The 13,857-nt window shown below is 55.9% G+C and overlaps 1 protein-coding gene across 3 annotated transcripts in view; it reads right to left on the reverse strand.

The window, feature by feature from the left end:
* CYTH1 (cytohesin 1) overlaps window positions 1–13,857 on the reverse strand; it is an 80,308-nt gene that overhangs the window by 15,200 nt on the left and 51,251 nt on the right. For all 3 annotated transcript variants that reach the window (XM_047833692.1, XM_047833691.1, XM_047833693.1), the window contains exons 2-8: window positions 6,126–6,208; window positions 4,522–4,586; window positions 2,434–2,500; window positions 2,018–2,136; window positions 1,623–1,703; window positions 1,102–1,214; window positions 33–181 (exon numbers count right to left, since the gene is read on the reverse strand). In XM_047833692.1, the coding sequence (XP_047689648.1) occupies window positions 33–181; window positions 1,102–1,214; window positions 1,623–1,703; window positions 2,018–2,136; window positions 2,434–2,500; window positions 4,522–4,586; window positions 6,126–6,208 (677 nt within the window). The remainder of the gene's footprint in view (window positions 1–32; window positions 182–1,101; window positions 1,215–1,622; window positions 1,704–2,017; window positions 2,137–2,433; window positions 2,501–4,521; window positions 4,587–6,125; window positions 6,209–13,857) is intronic.

Consider the following 13,857-nt stretch of genomic DNA (forward strand, 5'->3'; position numbering starts at 1 on the left):
CCGTCCCTGTCTCCCGGTCAGAGCGCGCTCACCCGGAGCAGCTCCTCGGGCAGATCTCCTCCGTCGTTGATGCCGCGATTCATGGCGATGAACCTCTCCACGGTGGGCTTGTCTTTGACGTTGGGGTTGTGCAGGCTGGTGTTCAACATGATGATGGCAAACGAGAGGACGTAACAAGTGTCTGCAGAGAAAAGCAAACAAACGATCAGAAGCATCCCACCTGAGGGAACAAGAAATACCCAACGAGATCAAGAACACAAGACGTGCTCTCGAAAGAACGAGACCGATCCTCACGCCCGGACGCCCTCTAACTGAAAGTTACATACCACTAACCAAAGAGGGCGGGACACAAAACGGCGCGGCGACCGTTCAGGCCTTACAGGGGATTATTTTTCAGATCGCTAAAGGAGAGCGGCTACTCCGCAGACAACCCGAAAAACAGCACAACGTAGAAGAAAGAAAACACAGAACACCTACGATGCCACCACCCGGTAACAACTTATTTCCGCCATCCCACGAACGAACGGACGTGCCCACCGGCAGCACGTGACTAACGTACCTCAGGACGCACCCTCCTGACGGAACTGCAATCGGAACAGACACGCTGTTTCGAATCCCGCCACCTTGCTAACCTTTAGCATTCTCTCGGGGCAATAAAACCTCTTTTTGTACACATAACTTCTTTTAATTCTTTTTCTCACACCGAAGCAGAGCGGACACACAGCGTTCCAGTGGTTTCGGGCGCACGGCACACTGCACGTTACTCCCGCCTGTCACCACAGCGGGATCACGGTGGTATCGACTGGAGTTCCTATGCTGCGCTTTTCAAACTTCTAGTTACGAGATAAGCCAGCCACGGAGATGAAGAATGTGATTTTTAGTGGTTGCAGCACGTGGCCTCACTCACAGACACTGCGACGTAGATTCCCACCCCTTCATCCCTCCTCCCTGGACTTTTGGATCCTGCCCAACTTCTCACTATCGTAGCCAACGTCTAAATCCATGTTCCCGGCGTGAACCTTTTGTTTTGGCAACTGTCCAGAGCCGAGGAAGGATCTCGTGCAAAATGGCGGTCAGCACCGGGGAGCGGGACCGCCCTACCTGTGGACTGGAACACGCCATTATTGCACCGGCAGTATCGCTGGGCGAACGCCTCCATCATGCGGTCGATCTTCTGGGCCTCTCCTGGCAGCCGGAAGCTCCACAGGAACTGCCTGAGTGGTGAGGACGGGCTGTGTCACTGGGCTGGGGCCCGGGGAGACCCCCACCTTCCGCAGGTATGGCTGTTAACACTCCCCGTGGATTTGAATCCCAAGGGACGAAGGGAAACCTGCCGGCTGCTGGCTTCTGAAGTGCGGCAACTGCTGACTTCCTACTCTAAGACGGGGAATCAAAGGGTTTTCCAAGCCGCAAATTAGAAAAAAAATTCACGGGGCGCCTGGGTGGCTCAGTCGCGTAAGCGTCTGACTCCGGCTCCGGTCACGATCTCACAGTTCGTGGGTTCGAGCCCCGCGCTGGGCTCTGTGCTGACAGCTCAGAGCCTGGAATCTGCTTCCGATTCTGTGTCTCCCTCTCTCTGTGCCCCTCCCACCTTCTGGGGCGCCCTCCTCAAACTCACTCACCGTAACGCTTGGACAAGGTTAAGGTCAGTGAACTCATGTAACTCCACAAACGCATGAAGAACCTGGATATTAAACTCGTCTCTATCAAGAGAAACAGAAGATGCGGGGGGGGGGGGAGCGGAAGTCAGGCACCGACTCTGAGAATCAGGCCGTCCCCAGCCAGGCAGTGTTCCGTGCTGAGTGCCACGGTCCCGCGGGCTCCGCACACACGGCAAGGAAGGAGCCACGTCCCTCTGTCCCCACGCCTCCGCGACGCCAGCCACTATTCCCCAGAAGAACCCTCTCAGTGCCGGGGTGGCTACTGCTGCCGTAGGACAAGACTCTCTTCAAGGGCTCAGAGCCTCCTGGAACTCCTGACCCACCCGCTCTGCCACAGGTGTCTCTCCAGGCCTTACCTCTCCCCCAGGTAGTCACCAATGGCTGTCTTGTTGAGGCCTTCCCCTTTGTACAAGAACTGGGCGAGGTCCTCGCAAGCATTCTTCAGCAGGTCGTTCTCTATCAAGAACTGGATCCCCTAGAAAAGGCAGCACAGACGCCAACGACGCTCACCCAGGAAACATCCAGAAAGGAGGCGGAAGGGCAGACAAGAGGGGGTGTGGGCACTCCGGACACACAGGAAGTGTCTAATAAGTACTCGGCGGCTGACACACGGGGTCGGGGTCGGGGAAGCCCCCTGAGGAGCCACGGCTTAGCGCGGACCACGTGACGTGTGCTCTACAGAAGGGCAGGGAACTGGGACGGGCGCCGCGGAGCTCCACCGAGCGCCGCAGAGACCCCGTCGTAGAGCCCGAGGGCTCCGGCAGCACCTTACCTTTTTAGGGTCCATGTTAAACTTCTTCCTGCCCATGGCCACCTGCTTGTTCCTCTGCATGTTCTTCCTGAAAAACAACCAGCACGGCCATGTTGGCGCGCCAGGCGGTCGGGAAGTTCTGAGGGACCGCCATCGTCCCCACCTGCATCCGTCCGCCGGCTCACAGGGATTTCTGAAAACCCTACCCAGGGAAGCACGGGCCTGCGTAGGTCTCAGCGTGGCAGGTCGGCTGGAATCCCGACCCTGACGCCACGTTCGTTTGCTCCCTCTACCCCACCCGTTTCCTTTTTTTTTAACGTGACTTTTAAAGAAACTTCATTAAGGTCGCATGTACACATCATATGATAAACCCATCTTTTTTTTTTTTTTTTGACGTTTATTTATTTTGGGGACAGAGAGAGACAGAGCATGAACGGGGGAGGGGCAGAGAGAGAGGGAGACACAGAATCAGAAACAGGCTCCAGGCTCTGAGCCATCAGCCCAGAGCCCGACGCGGGGCTCGAACTCCCGGACCGCGAGATCGTGACCTGGCTGAAGTCGGACGCTTAACCGACTGCGCCACCCAGGCGCCCCGATAAACCCATCTTAACTGTACATTCGAACGACTTCTCGTAAGCTCACGAGGCCGTGCAACCATCACCATAACCAGCTGTAGAGCATTTTCACCACCAGCAAGGGTGCGCTGTGTGAGCTCATCGTGCGTTACCTCCCTCCGCCCGTCCCTTTGCCCACGGGACAAAGGCCCGTGGCCTGCAGCCGCCTCCCGTTGGCACCGTGTGACGTCAGAGCGCAGGAAGCACTCCCACACACGCCTTTTTCTGCGCGCGCGTTCATCTCCCTCAAATGAACGGCGGGCGCTGACCTGCCGGCCACGGCACGGGCGTCAGCCTCACGTTACAAGAAAGTGCCACGCCGTCTCCCCACGGCCACGCGACTCTATCCTCAGCGCTCGCCGACACCAGGGACCCCCGGCCCACTCTCATTGGGGCCGTCTTCTCGTTACTGATTAGCACGTGTTCCACATACACATTCTAGAGGCAAATCCTATTTCAGACACGTGTATTGCAAATGTCTCTCCTGGTCTGTGGCTTACCTAGTCCTTTCTTTTCACAGCATCTTTAAGAGCACAAGCTTTAAATTTTGACGAACCCTAATTTATCTGCTGCTCTAAAGCTACAAATTTTTGGGGCGCCTGGGTGGCGCAGTCGGTTGAGCGTCCGACTTCAGCCAGGTCACGATCTCGCGGTCCGTGAGTTCGAGCCCCGCGTCGGGCTCTGGGCTGATGGCTCGGAGCCTGGAGCCTGTTTCCGATTCTGTGTCTCCCTCTCTCTCTGCCCCTCCCCCGTTCATGCTCTGTCTCTCTCTGTCCCAAAAATAAATAAAACATTGAAAAAAAAAATTAAAAAAAAAAAGCTACAAATTTTTGTAATGGCAAGTTAAGAAGGTTATAATCCCAAAGTGACAACACGGGGCCTGAAAGTGATGAGCTGGCCACTTTCTGCAGAACGTGGGTTACACTAATCTCTAATGGCACCTCCCACACCCGCTTAAAATAACAAAATCAGATGGTCTTAGGAAGCCAGACAGGGGACTTAGGCTTAGAAAAATACAGACGTGTAGTGAGTTAGAAACAGCCCCGTTATCGCATTAAGTACTTAGAAAACGGTCTGGGAACCCCATTCAAAATTAAACTCTGGAGTCACTGACGCTTCACGTGGTTAACCTGCAAACGCTCCTTGTGTGGTGCTATAAAGTCCTGTCTACACACTCTCCTCCTTGGAAATGGTGCGGGCAGCGTTAAACTTTTCCTTGGCACAAAGGGAAAATAGAAACCCTAAAATGCAAACACCACGGACAACGAGGGAAGAGACGGCAGTGACCACAGTCATTTAAGGGCTATTTCAGGCTTTAGGGGCCTTCGGGGTTCTCTGGCTCCAGCCCTGCACCCTGCAATGATGTGGAAAAGCCCCCATGGTCAGAGCCCCCGCACTGAAGGGCCCCAGGGGGTGTGTGTGCTTGCTGGGGACCGAGGACAGAAAGTGCACTTTCTCTGTCCGTGGGCCGCAAGCAGGGGCCGGACAGACTCACCTTTCTTCTGTGGACCCCAGGGTTTCGATTTCATTAGCCACGTCTGCTATCTCATCCTTCAGCCTCTACAAAACAGACAGCCCGGAATTACCAGGAGGGCCTGGCGTATCTCCTAGAACTCCCCCCAACCAAAACGAGAGCAAATAAACCAAAACGAAATAAAGACAAACCAGAAAAAAAAAACAAAAAACAACAACAACAAAAAAAAACCTTAACGTGGAAACAGTGAGAAGTGCATCTATTTGACAAATATTTATGGCGCTCCTGCCAGGAAGGAAGCGTTCCAGAGAACCAAAGGTGAACAAGACGGCCCCTGACCTCGAGGAGCTTACGGTCTAGGACAGAACTTCTGGTTGTGTGCACTGTGCAAAACACAGCCTTCCCACTGAGACACGGCAGCCCGGAGACAGCCTCTCGGAGCCCAGCAGGTGTCGGGAGACTCGGGAAGAGCTGCCCAAACGCCCAGGCTGCGGGGCCGGGGGTGCTTGGCCCGGGCCGACACTGCCGCCAAGCGGCCGGCAGGGGGATCGTCCGTCCCACGCTCCGGCCTTTGCAAGGCAGGCAAGCAGACCCTCAGACTGGACGGACTGGACGGGCTGGACGGGCGCGGTGAAGGGGGCTCTGAGCGAACGTCTGCTCAGACTTCCTGGCATTTATCAGTGAAACAGGAATCCGAGAATTTGTGCAGATGATCAAAGATACTGAAACCGACACCGTGAGCAAGTCTTTCCTCTCCATACTGGGCAGCTCTGGGGTCACAGGGTGTGTCCCCTCCCCGCCCTCCCCTCTCCCGAGCTCCCTGCCCTGAGGGCTAAAGGAGCCCAACCAATGGCTTCTATGACTTACTTCTTTTTTAATTTTTTTTTTTTAACGTTTATTTATTTTTGAGACAGAGAGAGACACAGCACGAGCAGAGGAGGGTCAGAGAGAGAGGGAGACACAGAATCTGAAACGGGATCCAAGCTCTGAGCTGTCAGCACAGAGCCTGACACGGGGCTCGAACTCACGGACCATGAGATCATGACCTGAGCCGAAGTCGGCCGCTTAACCGACTGAGCCACCCAGGCGCCCCTATGACTTACTTCTACAAAGCGTGGCGGTTACACCAAGGAGCTTGGAAAAACTCTGGTGAAGCAGCCATGGCTGCCTAGGCGTCTCCTAGGGACCCGCAGCCATGCTAAGTCCCAGGTGAGCAGGACCTCATTCAACCCTCACGGCAACCTATCAACCGCGTCTTCATTGTCAAGTTCAAAGAGCCTGGATCCTTGTGTCTGAAGTCACTCCTCCAGAAAGAGGCAGCGCCAGAACCAGACGCGGGTCCGGGCCTGACCTGAGGTCGGTGTTCCAAGCACCTGAGCCTCACCCACACCCCACGTGGCAGCGCGGGCTCCACTTGGGGGTCACCTAGGACGGCAGACCGGCCGGGTGGGGCCTTCCCAACCCCTCGAAGAGTCTGCTTTCTCACGGGCGGAGCCAAAGTGACCGTCAGTAACGAGGCTCGGCCCCGGGCCGTGGGGGCGGGGGGGTCAACTCCCGACACCTGGTGAGGAGGCTCTGGGAAGGACACCTGTCACACCGCACGTGTCGCTGCTGGCACCGCCTACCTGAATGTCGGCCAGCAGCTCCTGCTTTCTCCGCCGGATGTTCTCCAGCTCCTGACGCTCCTCTGCTGTCAGGTCACTGGGAACTACAAGAAAGGAGGGAAATGTTACTAAGAAAGCTTTGTCACCAAAAATAAACAGACTCCAGAGACCACAAAAGGACAAGGACACCACGGCAGCAGCGAGAAGCCCGTTTTGGAAACGGGGACAGCTCTGGCTCCCGTTCGTTCGTTCACCGGCTTCACCAAAGGAAGAGAGCACCCCGATGAGAGAGCCGCTCTGCTCCACGAGCACTTGCCATGGAAACGAGAGGGAAAAGGCGGCCTGAGGTCAGATGAGGTTGGCCAGGGATGAAAGGACTGTCAGCCGAGCCCTGGCCATCTTCAGCCCTTACAGCGGGGGCACGTCAGGCCCCGGTGAGCCAGCCTCTCGAGGCCTCGGCCCCCTCGCCGGGCCCACCCCGAACCCCGAACCACTTCTGTGACACCCTTAAGTGGGGGGGGGGGCAGCGGCTGCGAAACCACATGAACGCATCGGTGCCATTGCTGGAGGGGGAGGGGACGGATTACACACGTACAGAGGAAAAAAATCTCGAAGGATGTACCCCCCACGGAGTGCTTAACTCTGAGGACTGGGTCACGGAGACTTTTCTCGCTGCTTTATGCCCTTCTGGTTGAGTATGGTGTTTTTAGACTTATTTGGAGAGAGAAAAGGAGAGAGAGAATCCCAAGCAGGCTCTGTGCTGTCAGCGCAGGGACCAATGTGAGGCTCGATCCCAAGAACCGTGAGATCATGACCCGGGATGAAACCAAGAGTCAGAGGCTCCACCGACTGAGCCACCCAGGCGCTCCTGTTTGAATATGTTTCAATAAGCTCTCATCCTGAGAACAAAGTGCCGAATTCACAGGCACGGTTCTCCCCACGAAGCACCTCTTCCTCGGAGCCCGCCTCTCCTCGCCCGTAAGCACAGGGACGCGGGATGGAAGCCCGCAGGTGACCCTTCTGAACGTGCTGCGGAAAGCCCCACGGTCCGTGGGGAAAACCTGGGCTCCGATCCCGGCGCCAGCCCACCACACGCCAATTAGGGTCGCTTTAACAAGTCACGTGGCCTGTTCGGGCCACACGCTGTCACCTGCAAAGCAGGCGCACACCCTCACCCGCTTCATCGGGCTGCCGCACGCACGGAGTCCAACGGAGAGAGTGCCTCGCGCCCCACCTGGCGTTTAGTGGGAGCTGGGAGGTGGTGGCTTCTGCTTCCCTTGGGACAAGAGCGAAAGGCCCCCCTGTGGCCCGACGCAGGCGCCAGCGCCACACCACGTGGTACAGGAGCCACGGCCACACGTGGCTACGAAGCACCTGAGATGTGACTGGACCCGTCTGAGAGGGACGGTGGGCATAGACTTTACACAGAGAGGGAAAGATCTCTCTGATAACGGCTGATGTCGATTACACACTGAACTCGTAACCTGACGAATAAAAGAGGATTCTAAGTGGCTCTCACGTGGGCTACTAGAAAGTAACGCTGCATGCGCAGCTCATATTACGTTTCTTTTTGTGTTTAATGTTCATTTATTTATTTTGACAGAGAGAAAGAGAGCAGGAGTGAGTCAAGCATAAGCCGGGAAGGGGCAGAAAGAGAGGGAGAGAGAGACTCCCCAGCAGGCTCCGCACAGTCAGCGCGACCGTGACCTGAGCCAAAACCGAGAGTCGGAGCTTAACCGACCGAGCCACCCACGTGCCCCTGCGGCGTATATGTTTCGCCCGGACAGCACGCAGCTGGAAGAGCAGCCCTGCTTGAAAGCGTAGGACCCACGACTCTCTTTCGAACTGTGACACCGAAACTTTACGGCACGCAGGGGCCAGTTCCCTTCCCCAAACGTTTCATGAAAATCACGGAAGACAACACAAGAGGGTAGAAGCAGCACACACAACAACGACACCCACAGCACAGGTAACTTAGCTCCATTAGGTAAGATGGCTTGTCGTTTGTCTACCCAGCTTTCCCCCACCCTTGTCCAGAAGTGCCCAAATTTTAAACTTCCCCAAGACGCACTGAAAAATGCACTTGCCATCACGACCCGATCTTCTCCACACACGACGGTGTCAAAACCATGCCTTCCCCACGCGAAGCCCACTGACACCATCATTTTATTTTACCCTTCGTTTTCTTAACGGTGGCCGTGAGGTCACCGCAGAACTAATGCACGGGGTCCCACTAACGCTAGAGGCTGCGGGATTCCGGCGGACCCCCGAAACCCAGGCTGGGTCACCCTCCAGGAGTGGCCTCGCTGTGTCCCTGAGAGCCCCGAGGGAGTGCTCCCCTGTGAGTCACAGATCAGCTCTAGTCAGAGCCAACCCTACTTTGAGAGACCACACAAAAGGCGAAACGCAGATCCTCCCTTCTAGAGAAAAGCAGGCTTTAAAGGAGTTCATGCTAACGTTTCCGGATTTCACAGAGCAGATTTTCTAATCCACGAGGACCGGAAGGTCCCTTTAAGAAACAATTTCCGGAGGTCCTGGAACACAAACGTTCGTTCTAACATAACAGGTTTTGAAAACGTGAGGCAACAGTTCGTTTTTAATAGCCGTTCCATGGGGGAGAATCACCAGGCTTTGATTTTGGAGCCAGAGACGGCTTAATCAGATCAGCGAGTCCCTGCCCAGGCGGAGGCAAGACTAAGTCCTCAGAATGAGGCTGACGAAAACCAGAACCATCGTGTAGAAAATTTGTATCTCAAGAGCGCTGTGCGCCCCGAGAAACCGATTTTTCTCGTTCTACATGGAAACTCTCTGTGGCTGCTCTGTTTCCAGAACCTCAGCACCCAGGCGTTCTGGGTGAGCGCTCACACACGACCGTTTCTCTAGAAGGCCACCGTCTAGTTTCTGTGCTCTAAATTCAGAATGTGCTGCTGGCCCTCCCCCTTCCAAGGTACTATTTTAGAAACAGTAAAGGCATTTTTACAAAGCTATAAACCTACAACATCAAAGACTACGGGGAGAGGGGCCACTGGCAGAAGAGATTTCAACAAACTTCAGGGACAGAGCAAGCAGAGTGCCGACCCCTTCTGGAAGACCTACTCCGCGTGTGCCCACCACTGCCACGTCCACAGCACCCCGCACATCGAAGCTCTTGCACACGTATCCGCCCGAGGCAAAACAGGAGAACTGGGCCAGCAGCTAGGCTGGGGGACCCGGGTGCTGTCCTACAGCAAAGTAGGGCCGCGCCCAGCCGGCCTGAAGCAGCCCCCCCTCTCCCCGCTGCACACGAGGCCCACCCTGCACGCGGAGCTCCCATCGAACCTGCCCCGTGTCTTTCCTGCACCCACGGAGGCAGCGGAGCCCACGGCCCGAACAAGAAACAGCAAAAGCCCACCCTGGAGCGGAACAAAAGAAAACTTGAAAAGAACAGAAAACCCTGAAAGAGGGACAACGCAAGAACACACTCCTAGAAAATAAACGTATTTTTGTCCCCCCGCCAGAAAAGGATTACAAGATAAAGGTGAGGTACTCCCGCAGAATAAAGAGTCAAAGCACTTGAAAACAGCAGCAGAAACGGACTCAGTGTCCTGAGGTCTTTACAAATCCCACAGAGAAACATACGTTGTAAACGTTCAAAGTTGGAAAACAAATTCAAGAATTGGAGGATTAAAGAGGATCCTAGAACCTCCGTGAGCAGGAGGGGAAGGAGGGTGTGGCTGGTTCGTGCTGGACCCTGGGAGACGGGAAGGGCTTTCAAGGGTCCACACGGGAACCACTTTGACCCTGGAATTCTCAGTCAACTGGGAGGGCAAAATAGAATCATTTCAGACACAGGAGGACTCCACGTTTGTCCCCCCGTGCTCCCTCAGGAGGAGGAAAACGTGTTCACAAGGATGGGGCTCCCTCGGGAGCACACACCCCCACACGCATGGACAGAATGACCGGATCGGATCAGGAGACCGATGACGGGCTGCGAGAGCCGCACCCCAGAGAAGCAACGGGAAGGCAAGGGAGGGGTCCTGGGCCTGCCCTCCACAGCACCAGGACGATCACTGGAAACAGAGAAAACGACACCGAAGGGGAATCACGAGGCGGCCACGGCCGGCGGCAGGCAGCGGAAGGTAAGGGGAGTCCACTGGACCTGGGCGCTGGGACCGGCTCCCGAGGGGGGAGCCCAGCAGAGCACACGCGGGCTCCGGGCCGAGCCGCAGGAACATCCTCGCGACGGTGCGGCGTATCCGCCGTCACCTTGCGGAGCCGGCCTGCACACACAGCACAAAGGCTAATGGAAATCACGCGGTACCTGCAGCGGAGGCCGGGGGAGGGGCGAACGGAAAGGCAAGGAGGGCGCCAGGCACCTGCTTACAAAAAGCAGCGACAGACCTACAGAGTCGGGAACAAGAAAATGACGTCGGAAACGTGTGAATGAAGTTCCAAAGGTGAAAATAAAGGAACCAACGAATGGGACGGGGGGAGAGTGAAGAGGAAGAGGACACACGGTGAGAGAGGTCGAGAGACCATCTCTGACGCTGATAAAATAACCAGCGGGATGAGAGTATTAATATGCATGTGGCAGCACCTACCGGTCGCTGAAAGCCAGAAAAAGTTAATTACTAGTGGCTGCTTCTGGGGAATGAGTCTGGGAAGGGGGGGGGGTAGCAAGGGCTCCTGAATAGTCACTTAAAAAAAAAAAATACACGTAGGTGCTACTGCATTTTTAAGATGAAAAAAACGTCAATCTACGTTACCAGGAAAGACGGGCCTTCCGTGTCCTGGTGGTCACAAGGAAGCAGCTTCTGGCTAATTTGCAGTGAGAACGAACAAGACGTTTGCTCACATGTACTCCGATGCCGTCTCCTGACATTAACCACACGCTCTCTAAGCCCCCCTGCATCCCACACTCAGCCACCTGAAGTCACAGCACTGCTTCCCTTCTGGTTCAGCAAATCTTCCGAGAACTTTTCTTTCTAAAGGAGGGCAGCTTTAGATCTCATCATGCTCGTGCAATTGTTCCCGAGGCAAGGAAAACCCCAGCACTTAAGAAAACGGACCACCTGCACTTAGCCTCTCATCAAGGTAACACGCCCCGTTCAGTACAAGCCTTCACCCCCACGTTGCCCACGAGGAAAACAGATGCCGCGGGGAAAATGCTTCGTGTCACTTAACAGCAAGAAGAATAGAAACCGTGGCTGGGGAGCCCAAGGGGTGAGTGACCCAGCCCACCCCACCCCCGCCCCCGGGTCCGGCAGGCCGCTTACAGCCACATGCACCCCGAACCCAGCCTTGCTGGAAAAGCAGCATGGGCCCCCCCCCGAAGGGCATGTATCCACGCCGTGGCTTTCCCTCGAAGCCATGAGGGTTAAACTGTAAAAGATCGGCTGATGGGCCAGATGGCACAGCAACAAACAACTCCTCCCTCCCCCGACTGCCACGTGCTGCAGCCACGCTTGTGTGCCAGGAAGGCGGCTGAGCCCCCTTCTCTTGAAAAGAAGCGCAACCAGGGAGGCGGCGGCCTGAGCACAAAAGGCGGGGAGCAGAGCGCCTGGGGGTCTGGGGGCCTCGGGAATGATTCCCGCAAAGGTTAATTGACAAGGTGTCCCCCTTACAGCAGGGGGACCGGTCCAGGACGGGCCCTCCCCAGTCCCTCGCAGGGTTCCAGTTGAACCGAGGGGATTAAAGTGCCCACGACAACAAGGGGCCATTGTGCTCAGCTGTGAACAGAAAAGCCACACAAGGGAAGCTTCCATTTATTTCTTTATTTCAATGTTGCTCTGCAGATTTTACCAGCAGGCAGAGCCCCTGAGCTGAAATGCGCTCCAACCAGCATACACAAAGGAGGACTGTCTTAAAGGGACAGCTCCCATCCATACGCACATGGCGCAGCCACTGCTCCCCCGCTCCGCAGCCGCAGCCGTGGCCGCGAGCAGGTGCCCGGCCGTCCGCCATGAAGTTCAACAGAAAAGGCAGCTCTTCAGACGGCAGTCCCTGCTCAGCAGGAGTGCCGGCAGCCGCCCACCCAAGTGGAGGACCCTGTCCTACATCCCCGGGGCGCTAAAGATGTGCTTCCACAGGCCCCCCGGCTGCGCCAGCTCCCTCTGCCCGCCTGTAAAGCACAGCACTTGTCTTCTTTTTCCAATCCTAATCTTCACCCATCTTATATACAGCCCCTGCCTTTCGGTGGCTCAGAAGGGTCCAAATTTAAACCAGCACAGCAGGGAAATGTTTTAAGCAAAGCCAAGAGTCTAGAAAGGCGCTTCCCTTCCCCCCAAGTGTGGAGAAGGTAAACAGGAGAAAACACCCTGGTCCAATCCGCCCCCACCCCGCCCCCAAGCCAGGGGAGCGCAACGTTGTGTCCGGACACAACCCCGCCCTCCAGAGAGCACCAGCACCTGAGGAACCCCAGCTAACCCAAGCCAAACCCTTTACCGACCTGTACGTTTTATGAAGCACAAAAAAACACACAGCCTCAGAAACCTACGTAAGCCCCACCTAAAGCAGCAGCAGCAGCAGCAGCGGCAGCAGCAAAGTGAAGCATCAAGCTTCCTTACACCCTCTGGAAGCTGCTGCCAGCTCTAGAGAGAACACAGCTATTTACTAACAGCTTTGGGGTTCACGGGTGCCAATCCGGGGAACTGTCCGTGGGAGGAAGGCAGATTCTCTCCCCTCCACAGACCCAAGGCCAAAGGGCCGGTGCTCACAGCCCCCACACCTGTGCAGACCGTCCCAGCTGGACGCTTCACGCGGCCCCACCCAACGGGTGAGTCACCCGGTCTCCCCGGAAATCCCTGAGACTCGCAGTGTGAAGAGTTCAAAAGGCGAGAAAGAACTCAGGCATTGGAGATGGACGTGTAGCCAACTTTCACAAAACTCTCAATTCCAAGCTGACATGAGAAACCCCTGGGATCAGATCTCAGACGGGGAGAACACAAACCAAAATGGCAGCACGACCCAGGGACAGGACACCACGCAGAGATATGGAGACCACAGACAGCTGTAATGGTGAAGGGACTTCGCTGAGAGCCTCAACTTTACAGATAGGCCTCAGGACGGGGATCAGAATGCAAGGGGCGGGGGGGGGGGGGGGAGGGGGGCGGAGACAGACGGAGCACACGGACGTGACTGAAGCCGGGAACCCATGGGCACCCGCGAGCCAACAGCACACGTGATCACGTCACACCTTCACAGGAAGTCTGCCAACTTGAGAAAACCGAGGGCTTTCCTCCCTGCAAGTCAAAACCACGGCAATCCTTTGGAAAAACGAACACTGCGTTGTCACCTCCAAAAGCAAGGGAATTCTGACACCTGCCCCAACGTGGATGGACCTTGAGGGCAGCACGCTCGGTGAGGTCAGCCAGTCGTGAAAGGCCGCGTGCTGGAGGATCCCACTTCTGTGAGGTCCCTAGAGCAGCCAAATCCACAGAGACAGACAGGAGAATGCAGGGGGCAGGGGGCAGGGGGCAGGGGGACGTGGTGCTGCTGGGGACAGAGTTCCAGTTTTACGAGACGGAAAACTTCTGAACACTGCTCACACAACGATGCGAGCCGGACCCTACACTTACAACGATAGATGTTATTTTGTGTGCATCGTACCGTGATTAAAGGTAAACACACAAAAAGTTAACAGCAATATCCCGACTCCCTCGTTTCTGCTTACTGTGCTCGTCTGCCACGACTGACTCATGACTTCACTTTTGTGTAGAGTGATTTAAAAGTGTCTCACTGCCAACTCACGGCCTAGGAGATTTTGAAGGAATGT

This window comes from Prionailurus viverrinus, chromosome E1 (assembly GCF_022837055.1).
Source record: "Prionailurus viverrinus isolate Anna chromosome E1, UM_Priviv_1.0, whole genome shotgun sequence".
Classification (NCBI taxonomy): Eukaryota; Metazoa; Chordata; class Mammalia; order Carnivora; family Felidae; genus Prionailurus; species Prionailurus viverrinus.